General features: G+C 38.9%; 1 protein-coding gene across 1 annotated transcript in view; it reads right to left on the minus strand.

Annotated features, from left to right (window-relative positions):
* The window catches only part of MAP3K15 (mitogen-activated protein kinase kinase kinase 15), a 138,708-nt gene that overhangs the window by 90,299 nt on the left and 30,818 nt on the right, over positions 1-17,591 (minus strand). The window contains exons 2-3 of the mRNA XM_065914927.1: positions 17,357-17,496; positions 14,913-14,936 (exon numbers count right to left, since the gene is read on the minus strand). Coding sequence (XP_065770999.1) covers positions 14,913-14,936; positions 17,357-17,496 — 164 coding nt within the window. The remainder of the gene's footprint in view (positions 1-14,912; positions 14,937-17,356; positions 17,497-17,591) is intronic.

The following is a 17,591-nucleotide window of genomic DNA, read 5'->3' on the forward strand; positions in this document are numbered from 1 at the left end:
GCTAGACTGGAGGTATGTGGAGCTCCTCAGATCCCCTTCCCAGAAAATCAACCATAACTGGTAACAAATATTTTTCTCAAAAAAAACCATTTCAAGTCTGTATAAAATGTCTTAAGAGCAAACAGCAAATGGACAAGAGATCTTTATTCGAAAAAACAATTAAATCTTGATAAGAACAATGAGGTTCCAGCATGTGAGCTATAAGCTGCTCTTTCCCTACCCTCCAGCCCAGAGTGACAGTTCTACTCTGGATGGGTACAGTCAAGAAGATGCGGCCCCCTACCACCCCCAATCTCAAGTCTAGGATGATAGTTTCTCCCTAGGAAGGCTAGGCCACCAGCATCCTCATTCACCACCGCCCTGTGTTGTAAAAGCCCTATTCCAGGTAAGCGCGGTTAAGAGAACCAGGGCTCCATCCCCTCACCCACTTGCCGCTTGTATGGCATCTTAGGTGAATCAGGCCAAGAATACTGGGCCCTGATCATCTATGTCCCAGCTCACATTGGACGGAGGTTCCATGTTAGGAGAGGCAAGCTGAGAAGATCAGGGGCTGCTAGCTCTGGCCAGCAGCCCACTCACAGCAGGGTATCATTCTGAAAGAGGCAGGCTGCTATCCCCCTGTCCTGCTCTGGAGCACTGATGCAGAGCTCTGCCTAGGGTCAAGGCATGAGGTAAGAACATAGAGCTCTGCAGCTCTCCCCAAGGGGACTGGTTTTATGTGGAACATAGCATGGGGAAATTCAAACCTATGGAAGCTGCCAAAAGACAATGAAGACTTTTGTAGCAAGAAATTAAGAGGAGGCTGGTACCTCCATGAGAGCAATGGGTGAAAGGTAGATCAGCTAGAAGTTTAACAAAAAGAAACAGGGGAAGAGAGAGTTATGGAAGCCTTCCTGTGGTCAGAGTAAACCTTAAAGAACAGCCTTAAAAAAACACATCTGCAAAGAAGTCCAATGTTAATGACATTAGACTGTTGAAGATTTATGTCTCAGGTTATTGGCAAAAACAATAAAGCAATTAGCTGCCAACTTGGGGACACTAACAACTGGATGTGGTATCAATAGAGGAAGACCAGTCAGGAACTTAAATCCCACCAGGGGACTCTCCTGGTGGTCCAGTGTTTAAGAATCTGCCTGCCAACACAGGGGACATGGGTTCAACCCCTGATCTGGCAAGACTTTACATACTGTGGAGCAACTAAGCCCACGCACCACAACTTCTGAGCCCGAGTGTCGCAACTACTGAAGTCAGTGTGCCTACAGCCTGTGCTTTTCAACACGAGAAGCCACTGCAATGAGAAGCCTGTGCACTGCAAGTTTGAGGAGTCCAAGCTCACTGCAACTAGAGAATGCCTGTGTGCAGCAACAAAGACCCAGTGCAATCAAAAAAAGAAAAAATCAAGAAGAAAAACTTGATAGTGAAATTAGAGAAAGGTATAGTCCAAGAGAGCCCAGCTATAATCACTGCCATCCCCAGGTGGCAGGGGATGACAGTTAGGGTAGCTGTGTGCATGCCCAAGACTGCACCTTCTGAGGAGTGACATCAGAGGCGGCACACTGTGGAGGAAATAGACCTCAGCGAGCTAGTCCAGAGAAGTCACTCAACAAATAAACCAATAAACAGGAACAAATTGCAGAGGCAGGAGGGAGAGAAATCAGTATCCAGAGTTGCAACATAACCTGAAGTGTCCAGTTTTCAACCACAAAAAATATAAAAAATGCAAAGAAACAGGGCAGTGTGGTCCATATATATGAAAAACAGCAGGCAATGAGTAACTGCCAGGTATTGGACTCAGGAGACAAAGACTTGAAAACTGCTACTATAAATATGCTAAAAGAACTAAAGGAAACCATACTTAACAAACAATGCATCATCAAATACAGAATATCAGTGAAGAGCTAGGAATTACCAAAAAAAAAAAAAAAAAAAAAGTAAAGGGGAATTCTGGTGCTGCTTATTTGCTCAGTCATGTCCAATTCTTTGCAACCCCACAGACTGTAGCCTGCCAGGCACCTCTGTCCATGAGGATTTTGTAGGCAAGAATACTGGAGTGGGTTGCCATGCCCTCCTTCAGAGGATCTTCCCAACCCAGGGACTGAATCCAGGTCTCTCACATTGCAGGTGGATTCTTTACTGTCTGAGCCACCAGGGAAGCCCCTGAAGCTAAAAAGTATAATAAAAAAAAAATAGTATTAGTCTTTCAGTTGTGTCCAACTCTTGGCAACACCATGGACTACAGCTGGCCAGGCTCCTCTGTCCATGTAATTCTCCAGGCAAGAATACTGGAATGGGTAGTCATTCCCTTCTCCAGGGGCATCTTCCCAACCCAGGGATCGAACCTGGGTCTCCTGCATTGTATGCAGATTCTTTACTGTCTGAGCCACCAAGGAAGTCCCAAAAGGATAATAACCAAAATTAAAAATTCACTGAAGGGGCTCAACAGGAAATTACAGTGGAAGAAAGAATCAGCAAATTTGTAGACAAATCAACAGAGATTATGCAAACTGAAGAAGAGAGAGAAAAAAGAATGAAGAAAAATGAACAGAACCTCAAAGAAATGTGAGACACCATCAAGTATACCAACAAAAACAGATCATAATAGGAGTCCTGGGAGGAGAGGAAAGGAGCAGGACTACACTAAAAGAAATAATTGCTGAAAATTTCAAAATTTGATTAAGCTAATCTATACACCCAAGAAGCTAAATTCCAAGCAGGATAAACTCAAAGAGAGCCACATTCAGATACACTGTAGTCAAAACTGTGAAAGACAAAGTCTTGAAAGCGGCAAGAGAAAAAAGTGTCTTATTGTGTACAAGGGTAACTCAATAAAATAAACATCTGACTTTTTTAATCAGAAGCAATGAAAGTTAGAAGGCAGTATAACAACATATTCAAAGAGATGAGGATAAGAAAGTCAACCAAAATCTTGTATCTAGCAAAACTATCTTTTATAAATGAAGGAGAATCTAACTTTACCTAAAGTACACAAGATCTTTAAAGAAAATTTCAACACCTTAATAAAGGATCTGAAAGAAAATCTGAGGAGAAAAGGAGAAAGTAAAGACATTTTTAAGTAAACACAAACTGAGATAGTTTGTTCCTAGAAGACACGTTTCATTTAAAAAAAAATACTAAAGGAAGTTCTTCAGGCTGAAAGCAAGTGATACCAGACAGTAATTTTAATTCACACAATAAAAACAAAGTATGGGGATTTCCCTGGAGGTCCAGTGGCTAAGACTCTGCGCCCCCCCCAATGCAGGAAACCAGGGTTCCTGGTCAGAGAACTAGATCCCACATGCTGCAACTGAGAGTTCACATGTTGCAACTAAAGATCCCACATACCACAATGAAAATTGAAGATCCTGCTTACTGCGACTAAGACCTGGCGCAGCCAAATAAAATCCATGGCTGATTCATGTCAATGTATGGAAAAAACCACTACAATATTGTAAAGTAATTAGCCTCCAAATAATAAAAATAAATGGAAAAAAAATAGAGATAAAAGCAAAAAAAAAAAAAAGAAAAAATATGCAATAAATTTATAGTTATATAGGTAACTGTAAGAAACAGTACAGAAACTGTAAGAAAATAAAGAAACTGTAAGAAACAGTATAATTGCTCATTTCTTTTCTTGTCTTAACTGGTTTAAAAGACAATGGCACAAAATGATGTATATAATCACATGTTGGAGCCTATATCATGTATTAATATATATGTAACATATTTGGCACTAACAGTACAAAAGATGGAGGTAGAAACAAGACTGTACTTGAATAAGGAAATAGCACAGTTTGGTAACCTGAATCCACAGAACAAATGACAGGAATTAGGAAGGTAAACAAACAGGTTAATGTAACTATAAATACTTATTTTCCTTTCTTCTCTCAGCTTTGTTAAAAGATGATATTATACAGAGTAAGAATTCTAACAAAAACACTTACAAACATTACAACTAAATAATCCCCAGTCTCTATAAGAGGTAGGTAAATTGAAGGGGCAGGAGTCCAACCTATTTGGATAGAAATGTTAGAGGTTTTAAAAATATTTCCAAAACAAATATTTGTGCTGAAATCTTGTTGACAGTCTTCCTTAAGCAAATCTATTCTTCCCAGAAAGCACACAAGTTAACTTTGCCCCAGTCCTGCTCAAATCCTCAATAATGATGTGTGAAAAAATGAGACTTTGATAAATCTATGCTCTGTGCTGTCACAGGTTATGGCTCAAATGAGCAGAACAGTAGCAAGAGGGGCTGGTGAAGGCTTGCCCACAGCTGCAGCGGATCCTGATCCTCTGAGCAAACATTTAGCCTCAGTTTGAGAAAATAAGGAGAAAGAAGGGGGATGCATGAATTCTGAAAACAACTGGGTGAGTTTAATGAACAAGACTGAGCAGACAGCAGAAATCTGGAGTCTTGGGAAAGTAAAACTACTTCTTTTGAGAAAATCTTCCATAAAAGTGTATAAAACTTAAAGAAATTCTACAGAAAGAAATTGGAACTAATGACTACATTTTAAAAAGCACTTCATGAACTTCCAAATGAAAGCACAGGCTCTTGAGTGCAGTACTTTTGTTCTTACAAAGAATAGGCCCAAACATCTTCAAGTGATGACTTGAAGACTTTGTTGGTGGGGAGACCACAAATTAAAAAGAAAAATATTGATTAGCATAACACATGTTCAATAGCAAACCAGGCTGGGATATTTATAATTGTTACATTTATAAACAGAAACATCTCAAGAATCCAACTCATTAAAACAAATTTAACAAAGACAGCTTAGTTTCCTACATAAAGGGGCATTAGAACCAGTATGCTAGGCACATTAACATGTAAGCCCGTATTCCAAACACTCTTCAAGCATTTCCAAAATGATGATTCTGATATAGTAAGTGAGGTCAGAGAGCAGAGTAAAAGCCACTGGTCTCTAACACTATGAGGGTGGGGTGAGGAATCAGTAGAACTACGACCATCTATAAACATCACCATAATGAACAGTTCATCCCATAGCGTCACTAGGTTAAACAATACTTAAAAAAAAAAAAATCTCATTACAGGAATTTCTCTGGTGGTCCAGTGGCTAAGACTCCAAGCTCCCAATGCAGGGGGCCTGGGTTTTATCCCTGGTCAGGGAACTAGATCTACATGCTACAACTAAGACCCAGTATGGCCAAATAAATAAATATTTTAATAAAATAAAAGCTCTCATTACAAAAGTGTGGATATATAGTCTCAAATGCCATAATTTTTAATGCCTATCTAATACACCATCTGGTGACTATAGAGAGAGTGTATACTTCATACTTCATCATTCTCATTTATTATATAACTTTGTTTGGAATTTTTTCTTACTATACACTGAGATGAACACCCTTGCATATGGCATCTTTCCACTCTGGTCTTTTCCTGAGAATAGCTTCCCAGGAGTGAGACTATTAGAGCGAGTTTAAGGTTCTCCATATGTGTGACCAAGTTGTTGTCAAAAAGGATGGAGCAATTTATACTCCCACCAGTAGTATATACAAAGACATTTCAATTTCATCATTGTCTCAGGAGAGCTGGGTAGTGGGTTTTTCCCCCCACATTTGCTAAGTTAGGTAACAAAGAAATAACACGATTATTGAAATGCGAAGTCAACATCATCCCAGTTCAAGCACAGCAAGATGGTGGAGAATCTGGATGGCCAAAGATGGAATCTCAGCTCCACCCCATACTAGATGGATGACCTTGGAAAATGTATTTGTCCATCTAAACCTCAGTTTTCTCATGTTTGAAATGAGGACAATAATACTGTCAACTTCATCAAGTGACAGAGGCTTAAAGATGGTCATGGCACATAGTGGACATCCATTAAAGATTAGCTATGTTCGACAGTTCTAGACTAGACCAGACTGGGAATTCTGAACCTGGAGCCTGTTAATTCTTGGGGGTCTATGAAAGTGAATGAGAAAAAAAAGTTCACCTTTTTCATCATTCGCCTTTCATTGAAATATAACAGTGCCTTTGATTAGGAATGTAGGCAACACGTTTTGTTTTCAGCAGGACATGGGACTTTGTCACTAATACAAATCACAGAATTTTTCATGTCACATTATAGTTCCTGAGGAGATCTCAAAATAACTTTTATACTTATCACTACACCAAAATTATGGCAGTTTTTAGACTTGTTTGAGACAAATCTTATTGTTTGAGACATTAGTAAAGGAGGACAGAGACTACAACATGTCACTTTAAAATATTTTAGATAACTACATGCATGCATGCTAAATCGCTCCAGTTGTGTCTGACTCTTTGCAACCTCATGGACTGTAGCCCACCAGGCTCCTCTGTCCATGGGATTCTCCAGGCAAGGATACTGGAGTGGGTTGCCATTTCCTCCTCCAGGGGATCTTCCCAACCCAGGGATAAAACCCACATCTCTTATGTCTCCTGCTCTGGCAGGCAGGTTCTTTACCACTAACTCCACTTATATAGTTCAGTATAATTGGTCTCTTTTGTAGTAGCTTGTATTTATTTAAACATTTTAAGATTTATTCTGAGAAGGGGTCCATAGGCTCCTCCAGACTGACAGGAGTCCCAGGAACCCAAAATCTAAGAGTCCCTGCTCTGGACCCTAGGCAGAAGTTGCACATAGAGCAGACTACCTGCAGCCCTAAAACTTCAGAGTTTCTTCAGTGGGCTTCATGTATGAACAGTTACATGATAATAGGTGAGTCCCATCCATAAACTGCTGCCAGGAGAGCAGAGCATGTTGTAGTCTCAACCTTACTGTCCATCAGGTCCAATCATGGCCACTACCCAAGGACACCTAGGACAAGTCCCCCAGCAGGCTCCTCTGTGGGCGCCCTATGCAAGAAGGCCAGCACAAAAACACAAGCAAAGGGGCCTCGCTACACTAGCACTTATTTTTTATTTATGGCAGGCAGCCTGGAGAATTTCATGGACTGAGGAGCCTGGCAGGCTACAGTCCACGGTGCTGCACAGAGTCAAACACAACTGACAGACTTTCACTTTTCAGTAGCAGCTCTTTCTAATTGTGTTGCTGGAGAAGGCTCTTGAGAGTCTTATGGCCAGCAAGGAGATCAAACAAGTCAATCCTAAAGGAAATCAACCATGAATATTTACTGGAAGGATTGATGCTAAAACTCAATACTTTGGCCACCCAATGTGAACAGCCAACTCACTGGAAAAGACCCCAGTGTTGGGAAAGATTGAAGGCAAAAGGATAAGGGGACGGCAGAGGATGAGATGGTTACATAGCATGACCGACTCTGAGTTTGTGCAAACTTCAGGAGATAGTGGAGGACAGAGAAGCCTGGTGGGCTGCAGTCCATAGGGCTGCAAAGAGTTGGACACAACTTAGCAAGTAAATAACAGCAGGTCACAAAGTTGTTCAGTAATAGCACAAGTTTTTATTTTATTTTTTTTAGAAACTAATTCTTTGAAGCAAAAAAATGTGTAAGAATTTATCCCAACCAACTTCAACATGAGATTTTCAGCTTGACCTCCCAGGGAACATTTCTAAAATAATGATTAAATGTTTAGTCAAAAGAAGAGGGAAAAATCTAAGGCAAATGGAAGGAGGTTTAATACTACCCATGATAAGCTGATTTCCAAGCACTTATGGGAGAATGCATATCTTGATTGCTGGGAAAGCGTGGCACTCTGGAGTTTAACTCTTGTAATAGAAAAGGGCTGCAAACCCTTGATGAAAACTGGAATTTAAAAAGCACAGAGAATTGTTCCCAAGAAAATTTAGGGAGAAACTGAGCAAACTTAAGACAATTAAAAATTATTTAACATAACCATATGTGTGACAAAGTCAACTTATTAAGGAAGAAAATAAATCAAGCATCACTCTAAAAAATAACAAGGTATAATCCTTTGTCTAGTTTTTTTTTATAACTCTTTGCATAATTTAAGTCAATTAAAGGAGGATTTTTAAAATCAGCATGCACGCATATCAGGGAAATGCAGTTTTTTTAAGATCAACGCAAATAGCATTCTATGTACATTGCTAGCTTTCTATATTTATCTGGTAATAAGAGGAAAATACAGAAGCTGAATAACAATTTCGATAGGATAATCAGACGACTGTGCCACTAAAAGGTGAATGAAGATATCCCTGCTGGAAACATGCCATGTAGCACCAACTGAGCTATTCCAAAAGTCCATCTGCTTTGTTCAAATAACAGAATGGCTATCATAAAGTCAGAGAATTATTTCAGAGCTGGCACAAATGGCAGTGATCACTTTATTAATAATCATCTCATTTTATATGGGAGGAAACTGATTTCCAGCAAGGTTAACCGACTGGCCCACAGATGACCACAGAGCCAGGCGAATCTCATGTCCTCCCTCTCCTTTCCTGTAGGCATCTGCCACTAACTGCCAATCGTGCTCAATCCTGAAACACTCTTATATCAAGATAGACATGATATACAAAACCAAATGCCCAACACCAACAGATGGGTGAATGGTGTAGTTTATGGCATGTGAATTACATCTTAAAGAAAATAAATGGGTGTCATGGGACACTGGCATGTTGCAGTCCAACTCACAAAGAGTCGGACACAACTGAATGATTCAACAACAACAAACGGCACACTGAAGACTTATTCAGTTGGTAGGCAGAACTAAATATTTCTATTTTGGTTCTGACATTGGCCCTGTGAAATGTGACACTACTCCTGTCATATTCAAGAGATACAGAGAAAAGTTTTATGGTTCCACCTCCAGAGTTCTACAATTTATTTTATTTTTTCCCAGAGTACTTCAATTTAAAAGAGAACACAACCACAGGCATGGAGGGGGAAAAAAGACAAAAAGACTTGAAGGGAGAATTTAATATGAGGTAGAAATACAAAATAGCTACACAAATGAAATAAATATTCAAATGGCAAGAGTTTTTTTTTTTTTTTTTACATAAATCACGTTCAATGAATAAAATTCTCCCTCTCCATCTACTATGAGAATTAGCCTTCTTATTTGAAATTGAGTCTTCACTAATAAAAACGGTAGAAATTCTGACTCTGAACTCAGGAAACCCAAAGGATGCAGAAAGGAGAAAATAAATTTAATTGCCTTTTACCAAAGTGTCCCTACGCCATCTACATCATCCTTGATAATCTTGGATCCCAAGTCAAAGCAAACTGAAGGAATGAGGAAGGCAAGAGAGAAAGACCAGGAGAAATTCTGTTACTCAAAACTTGAGGCCTCAGTGAGCTTGCAAGCCAGGTGCTAGACTTGCAGTACCACAATACTACCAATGTCTGTTTCTCAAAGAATTTCCGATTTATTGCCATCACAGAGATAACTATTTTGATGAACAATGAGTGTCTTTTAAATCTGACTGGATTTCCAGAAAAAAAAAATAATCCAGAGGTCAAGAACCAGATTAGTTTTTTAATAACATGATCCTAGCTTGGAAATTTAACTCTGCTTTTAAAGGACCAGCTCTCAACTCTGGCTTTAAGACATGACAAATGAAAGTAAGGTCCAGTTTACTTTGAACTATCTCTTCTCCATGTACTGGGTGGAACACTTCATCTTCTCCTGGTCATTTCCCTGAGGGTCAAGGAAGGTTTATGTCCCCATTTTCCCTCTCTGGTGAGGCTATATACAGGTTCTGAATAATCACCCACCGATTCAAAAGAAAACATCACTTCTGTGCATCTCTGCCTTCGAGGTATATGCCTTAGTCTTAGGGTACATATGATTCATATATTTCTCAAATGAAATGATTACAATGCAGTGGACACTCAGGTGCACACCCAGACTGCCCTTTTAAGGAAGATGTATTATCCTAGCTACTGAGAACACTGCAGCTCTCACCCCTGCCGCCAGCCACTTCTGGAACTGCCGCAGGTGCAGAGAGCACCTCACCCAGTATTCATTCTCCTTCCAGAGAGGGATGGATGTAGGAGTATAAAGGCCTGGCCACCTTGTCACAACTCAGAACTACTCGGAAACTCCAGCTCCTCAGGGAGGTCAGGAAAGGCTTCCACTGGGCTTGCATCCCAGTGGGATTTCTCTTTCTGCCCAATCCTGCTTCCTGCCCTACTCTCCCTCACAGGTGATCCCAAGGGCACTCCTCAATAAATTTCCTGTTCACTGAACTCAGTCTCACAGTTTACTTTCTGGGGAGAATCAACCTACAAAATATAATGTATCTTTGAAGGTATAGTTATTTTTACAAAGGAAAATTAAGACAAAGAATACCTGTGGACTATGTACAACAATAACAAACTACCAGGAAGTTCCAAGGTTTAATAGATAAAGGAGTCTTGGGGTTGGCTATACTTTCACTCTTGTTTACATAAAGGCTATAATTTCACTCTTGTTTTTGATCTCTCATCATATAAACAAGTCTTCTGAAGTGATAAAATGCTGACAGGGGCTATCTTTGTTATCACTAAGCAGCAGAAAATAGCCTCTAAGAAAGAAAATGGATAAAAATAATATATGAAGTCATTTTTATGGAATTCCGATCAAAAACCGAATTATATTTTAACTCAAATATTGAATTATGAAGCAAAACATGATGTGATAAAGATTTCTATGAAAAGTATCTTTAAAAATAAACCTTGCAAAGGAAATTAAGAAAATTTCCTTTACAAGAATATTCAGAAGAAAATATCTAGGAATAAATTTAACTGAGAAGGGAAAAAGACTTGTACACAGAAAGCTATAAAACACTGTTGAGAGAAATTAAAGGGGACCTCAATAAACAAAAAGACATCCTGTGTTTTCGCATTGGAAAACAATATTAATATACCAATACCACCTAAGTGATAAACAGATACAATGCAACCCCTATCAAAATTTCAATGGTCTTTTTTGTAGAAATGAAAAAGTTGACTCTCAAATTCACATGGAATTGCAAGTGACCTCAAATGGCCAAAACAGTGTTGAAAAGGAAGAACAAAGACAGATTTCCTGATTTTAAGAAGTACTATAAAGTTACACTAGTCAAAACAGCATGGAACTGACATAAGGGTAAACCTACAGGTCAATGGAACATAATTTCAAGTCCGGAAACAAACCCTTAAATTTACAGTCAGTTGATTCTGACAAAGGTGCCAAGAAAATATAATGGGGAAGGAATCATCTTTTTAAGAAATGGTACCAGGACAACTGGATAGCCACATGTAAAAGAAAGAAGTTGGACCCAACCTCACACCAGACACAAAAATTAAATCAAATGGGTCAGAGGAATAAATGTAAGGGCCAAAATTATAAATTTTAAAAGGAAACATAGAAGTAATTCTTTGTGACCTTGGGTCAGGCTAAGCGTTCTCTGATAAATGAGGCATAAAATAAGTAATTGATGAAGTCTCTGAAAAGGGCCTTGCTTCCAGAAGCACAAAGAACTCTAACAGCTCCATAATAAGACAAAAAATTCAACTAAAAATAAGCAAAAGATTTGAAAGCATTTTTGAAAGAAATTCTTGAAAGAAATTTGAAAGAAAGAATTTCACCAAAAAAGACTATGAATGGCTAATAAGCACATGAGAAGATGCTCAACATCATGACTCACTAGGGAAATACAAAACCACAGTGAGATACCACTTCATGCTAAAATGGATATAATAAAAAGACAGACAATACCAAGTAATGATGAAGATGTGAAGAAGCTAGATCTCTCACTGGTGAAGGAAAAGTAAAATGGTACAGCCACCCTGGACATTATTTTGATAGTTTCTTACAAACTTAAACATATATTTACTATATGATCCAGCAATTCCATTCCCAGGTATCTACCCAAGAGGAACGAAGACATATTTCCAACACAAACACCAGAATGTTTATAACAACATTATGAAAAATAACTAAAAAGTGGAGACAATCCAAAAGTCCATCAACTGAAGAAAGTATTGCTATAAATACGTGGACATACAATAAATACTTTTCAGCAATAAAAAGGAACCACTGATACATGCTACATCATGGATGAACCTCACAAATATCATGCCAAGTAAAAGAAACTAGATGCAGAAGACCACATATCCTTCCATTTCTATGAAAAGTCCTGAAAAGGTGAATCTGTAACACATAAAGCAAATAAGTGGTTGCTTGGGGCTGGGATAGGAATTAGGGTTGTCTGAAAACAAGTATATTGCAGGGTGATGGAAATGCTCTAAAACTGGATTGTGGCGATGGCTGCACAACTCTTAAAAGCCATTGGATGTTGTGCACACAGGTAAATTTTTACAATATGTCATTTATACCTAAATAAAGAGTTAAAAAAACAAACCTGGAAGACAAGACCATAAGCATCATCTGAAAAAGAGGTGAGCATGAAAGGTGATACTATGTTTCCAAAGACCAGAAGAGCCCAGAAGGGCTGCAGGTCTGGTCCAGTCTAAAGCCTACAGACTGGCTTCCCATCCTTTGCATTCCTGCAAAGCAACTGCTCCCAGAAACAGGAGCAAATGGAAGCTATCTGTGATGGCTAATTTTATGTGTCAACTAGACCAGCCACATGGTGTTCAGATTAAACATTATTTTTGCACATGTCTGGGAGGGTGTCTCTGAATGTGATTAGCATTTGGGTCAGTGGACTCAGTAAAGTAGACTGCTCTCCCCGCTGTGGGTGGGCATTCTCCAATCTGCTGAGGCCTAATCAGGACAAAAGGCAGAAGGAGGAGGAATTCAGCCTCTTTTGCCTGCCAAACTGCTTGATCTGGGACACTCATATGATCTTCTCTGATCTACCCCATTGGCTGCCCAGGCCTTTGGACTTAAACTGAATTACATGACTGGCTTTCTCAGGTACCCTCATAATAGATGTCTCTATCTCCTATTAGTTCTGTTTCTCTAGAGAACCCTTACTAACACACCATCCCTCTACCATGTGAAGCCAAGTCCCATACATCATCAGGCACAATTCTAAAAACATGAAATACTCCCTGAAGACAGAGATCTCAAAGCATCTTGGTTTTCATACATTCATAAATCACTTCAAGCACCCAGCTCCATGTTCACTGTGTGGCATTTAATCTGTACCTGACTCACAGGACTTTATAATTCACCAACCACAACTATGTTGTATCTCTTTCTGTTAAAAGCTGTCCAGTTATCATAGTCCCACAGTGTCATCAGATTCTCTCTGCAAACCTCTGGTGTCATACAAACCATACCTCTGCTTTCAGGCAGCATTACCCCCATCCATATGGAAGGGACCAGTGAACAAACTCTTCATAAAAGTCAGCTGATTTACTCTGACATTCTATTTCAGTGTTTAATCACCATTACTGTAAGATGTGCATTCTGCTGATCCCAACCTTTTTTCCATTTGCCCTAGTTCCATGCCATTTGGAGTACAAATAACTGCCTCCCAGCTTTGTGAAAAGGGGTAACCTTTGAAAAAGACCATGAACCATACCTCTTGAGGTTTGTTTCACTTCAACTTTTCCTTTTAGGTGCTATTTTCAACCCTTCCAGTCACCTCTGGTCCTTTATTTTGCTCTCCTGAATGCTCAAAAATTTCACACCCCATCAAGCATGACAACCAGGACTGGGCACCAAATTCTAAAGTAATGTCAAACATAGCAGAGACAGTTGTTGCCAAATCCTTTACTATCAGTTTATTCCTAAAAAACCAGCAAAACAAACAAAAACCTAGGGAGAATGATGCTATGGTCTAATTAGAATTACCAAGAATGTGAAGGAATTCCTAGGTGTTTATAGACAAGGGAGAATGTACCAAAAGGGAGAATATATAGTGGAATGGTAACAGAATGTTGCTAAGTCTCCTGAAGAACAAAAAGGTTTCTAGTCTCTGACACAACCAACGGTCAAGATGCAGAAGAGTTGTGTTCCTTGTACCTGGCCTTAATGTAATTCTTGCTTTAAGGAATAACGGTTTCCGTGATGTTCTGTGTATTAAATCCAAGTTCTGTCTTTTCACTTGTACAACAAATACGGGACACAGACAATGAGTTGGAAGTTATCTATGAATGAAATGACTGAGTTCAACCTTTTCATTTTACCCATGAGGGCACTGAGGATTGGGTTCAGGGATGGAATGACTGACCAAAGTTGTTCAGAGACAGAGCTGGGAGGCTGAGTGGGGATGAGCCAGTTGGCAGCTTGAGGGGTAGGGGGTTCCAGCTGTCCCCCTGAGAAATACAGCCAATAGGTACAATCCTAGCCACAGCAATCCACAAAGAAAGAGAAATAAAAGGAATTCAATTGGAGAAGAAGTAAAACTGTTAACTGTTTGCAGATGACATAATACTGTATATAGAAAACCCTAAAAATGCTACCAGAAAACTACTAGAGCTCATCAATGAATCTGGTATTGTTGCAGAATACAAAATTAATATACAGAAATCTCTTGGATTCCTATACACTATCAACAAAAGATCAGAAAGACAGATTAAGGAAACTATCCCACTTAGTATCACAATAAAAAGAAGAAAATACCTAGGAAAAAATCTACCTAAGAAGGTAAAAGATCTGTACTCTAAAAACTATAAGACACTGATGAAAGAAATCAAAGATGACACAAACAGATGGAGAGAGACACCATGTTCTTGAATTGGAAGAACCAATATTGTGAAAATGACTATACTATCCAAAGCAATCTATAGATTCAATGCAATCCCTATTAAACTACAAATGGTATTTTTTCACAGAACTAGAACAATAAACTTTACAATTTGTATGGAAGCAAAAAAGACTCCAAGCAGCCAAAACAATCTTGAGAAAGAAAAATCTAGCTGAAGGAATCAGGCTCCCTGACTTCAGATGATAATACAAAGCTATAGTCATCAAGACAGTATGATACAGGCACACACAAAAATAGAAACGTAGATCAATGAAACAGGGTAGAAAGCCCAGAGATAAACCCAGGCAAGCATTTTACATGTTTACATTCACAAAGTTAAAAATCTGAAAATACAATACTTACTGTGTTTTTTTGAGCTACCATATCCTGTAAAGAAAAGATAGGATCAATGTAGCTTTTTTCCAGAACAGTTAATTTCCATAAGCACTTTGTCCCCATGCCATCATCTGAAACCCACTTTAGAGCAAGAGTTATTCATTTCAGACCTCCCACCACCCCCACCCCCCCACCGTAAAAAGCTTCAAATAGAATGGAGCTCCAAGAAGTGTAAAATTTATGTTCTAAGGAAATTTTACCATGATTTGTTAGCTTTGGGACTCCTGGAGACATATTTGGTTATAAGGATTTTCCTGTAGCAGTGGCAATACTTCTGTCCAGATATTTTGAGATTCAAGTTCAGGGTTGTGAATGCCCTGCGCCTTGCCTTCTCAGGGACAGCAACAAAGTGCATGGGTGGCCCACTGTGTCCTCGGGTCTAGAACCATTCGTGTCATCAATGTGAAGGCTGCAGGTCACCCTCCCACCCCCAGTCAGCCTTCCGACAGAAGAGGTGCTGCTGATAGAATTCCTGACACCGCACTATAGATATTTTATTTACATATTTTCACTATAGGAATTTTCACACTCAAATTCAATGACAATGGTTTCAGTCAGTTAACTTAGCATAACAGTTATGCAGCCCTCAACTATGTATTATTTATATGCTGCAAGCCATTTGCTGACAAAAGAAAACATAATTAAATAGCTGTCCTGTAAAATGTGTTTTATGTGTTCTGAGATTTCTACTTTCTGACAAGTGCAGATCACTTCTTCTGCCGTCAGATACAATGAGTACTCATTTCCATTTTAGGAAGTATTTTTCTGTATCATTAAAAATTAAAACTTATCTAGGTCATGGGACTTTCCAGAGGAGTTCACTAAGGCACAAAAGAGGAAAAAAAGGATTGAATTGGGGAAAATATGATACACTCAGATTTCATGTCATGTTTTTCATCAAAATACAGCTTAATATTATCCACCCTTTCACATTTTCTAATTCTAAATATTGCTAAGCGTAACTACTTTAGTTAAAATCAGTAAAGAAATCTAAATACCTACAGTAATTTAGATTGGTTTATAGCCTTTTGGGAAACTACTTTACAATGTAAGGTATAACAACAAAACAGTTTCCTCTTCCACTGTTACACGAATGACTTAAAATACAGTACTGTGCTAGGATGCCAGAGGACACACCTGTATCAGGTGTATGTGATGTATAATACATACAGGTCACACATCTGAGACAGGTAGTATTTCTACTAGGAATAATTTCAAATTATTACAGAACCCACACACATCTGGTTAATATTGGACATTAGGAAACAAACTAAAATGCCCAATTTGCCATCACAAAACTGTGTCATTTATATACCAGTGATTTTTAATTCTAAGGGAGTTGGACATTTAGAAATGATGTCTGTGAAGGTTAAGGCTGAACCACTGGTTCTCACTCCTGGCTGCACATTTTGGGGGTTAAAAAAAATCCCCTAGAGACTGTGACATAATTGGTCTTGGCGTGGCCTAGGTACTAGGACATTTATTAACTCCCCAAATGATTCTGAAGTGCAGTCAAGGTTGAGTAACACTGCTGTAAACAAACTAATCCTTTATTCCTGAAATGACTTAACATAAACCAGGATTTCCTGACTGATGCTAAGATGTTAAACAATATTATTGTTCAGTTGCTAAGTCATGTCCGACTTTTCGTGATCCCATGGACTATTGCCCACCAGGCTCCTTCGTCCTCCACTATCTCCTGAAGTTTGCTCAAATTCATGCCCATTGAGTTGGTAATGCTATTTAACCATCTAAACAATATTAGTACTAGCTAAATTTTGTAATAACTCACATTCAACCTTCAGATTTTACAAACAGGAACTTTTTTTTTTTTAAGAAAAAAGTACCGCTATTCTAAAAGTTTTTATCAAATTTGCAAAAATACATTAAAAAACTTCTCAATAATTACTGAGTTACCCATGAACACACAAGTTTTCAGTTTTGCTTGGCTTTAAACTGGGGAGAAAATAACAGATTAAACACTGATTACATCTGTGATCCTAAAAGTTCCTACCCATTGTGGTAAATGTTAAACATTTTCCTATTGCCGTCCAAGTTGAAATTTTTTTAAATGTATAGGTTTGGATCAAATTGCCCAATATAGGATTCCAAAGGCTGTGTTTGCTTCAGTGGAAACCATCAGGAGTTTTTGCCTCCAATTTCCTAGTGGGCTTAGACACACTCAAGTTGCCTGCAAACACACATCAATAGCACATATGCTTACACAGTAGCCAGGAAGTCACCTGTATGAGCTAGAATTTGGGGTGGGGAGGAAGAAATTGCACAGGCAAATCTTTATTGTTTTTTTCCAACCTCTTCTGCTGCATGTTCATTTCAACTGAGCATACAGTATTCACAGTACTGCTTTCCCCAAACGAAGTATTTAGGAGGAGGTGAACAACACACTTTACCTTCAAAGAAAGAGCAGTGTCAGCATCGGTGTCGTGGTACAGGATCACATTATTGGCCATGTCGAAGCTTTCACGGACTCCAAGATGGTAGAAGAGTGAAGGCTGTCTGGAGATATCGCTCATGTCCACCACAGCAACATCTGCAATGAACAAGGAGACAAGGTTGGCGGAGAGAGAGGTGATCTACTTTCTACTTCCTGATGATCACCAATGGTGAGCTGCTGCAATCTGCATT

This window comes from Muntiacus reevesi, chromosome X, assembly GCF_963930625.1.
Source record: "Muntiacus reevesi chromosome X, mMunRee1.1, whole genome shotgun sequence".
Lineage (NCBI taxonomy): Eukaryota > Metazoa > Chordata > Mammalia > Artiodactyla > Cervidae > Muntiacus > Muntiacus reevesi.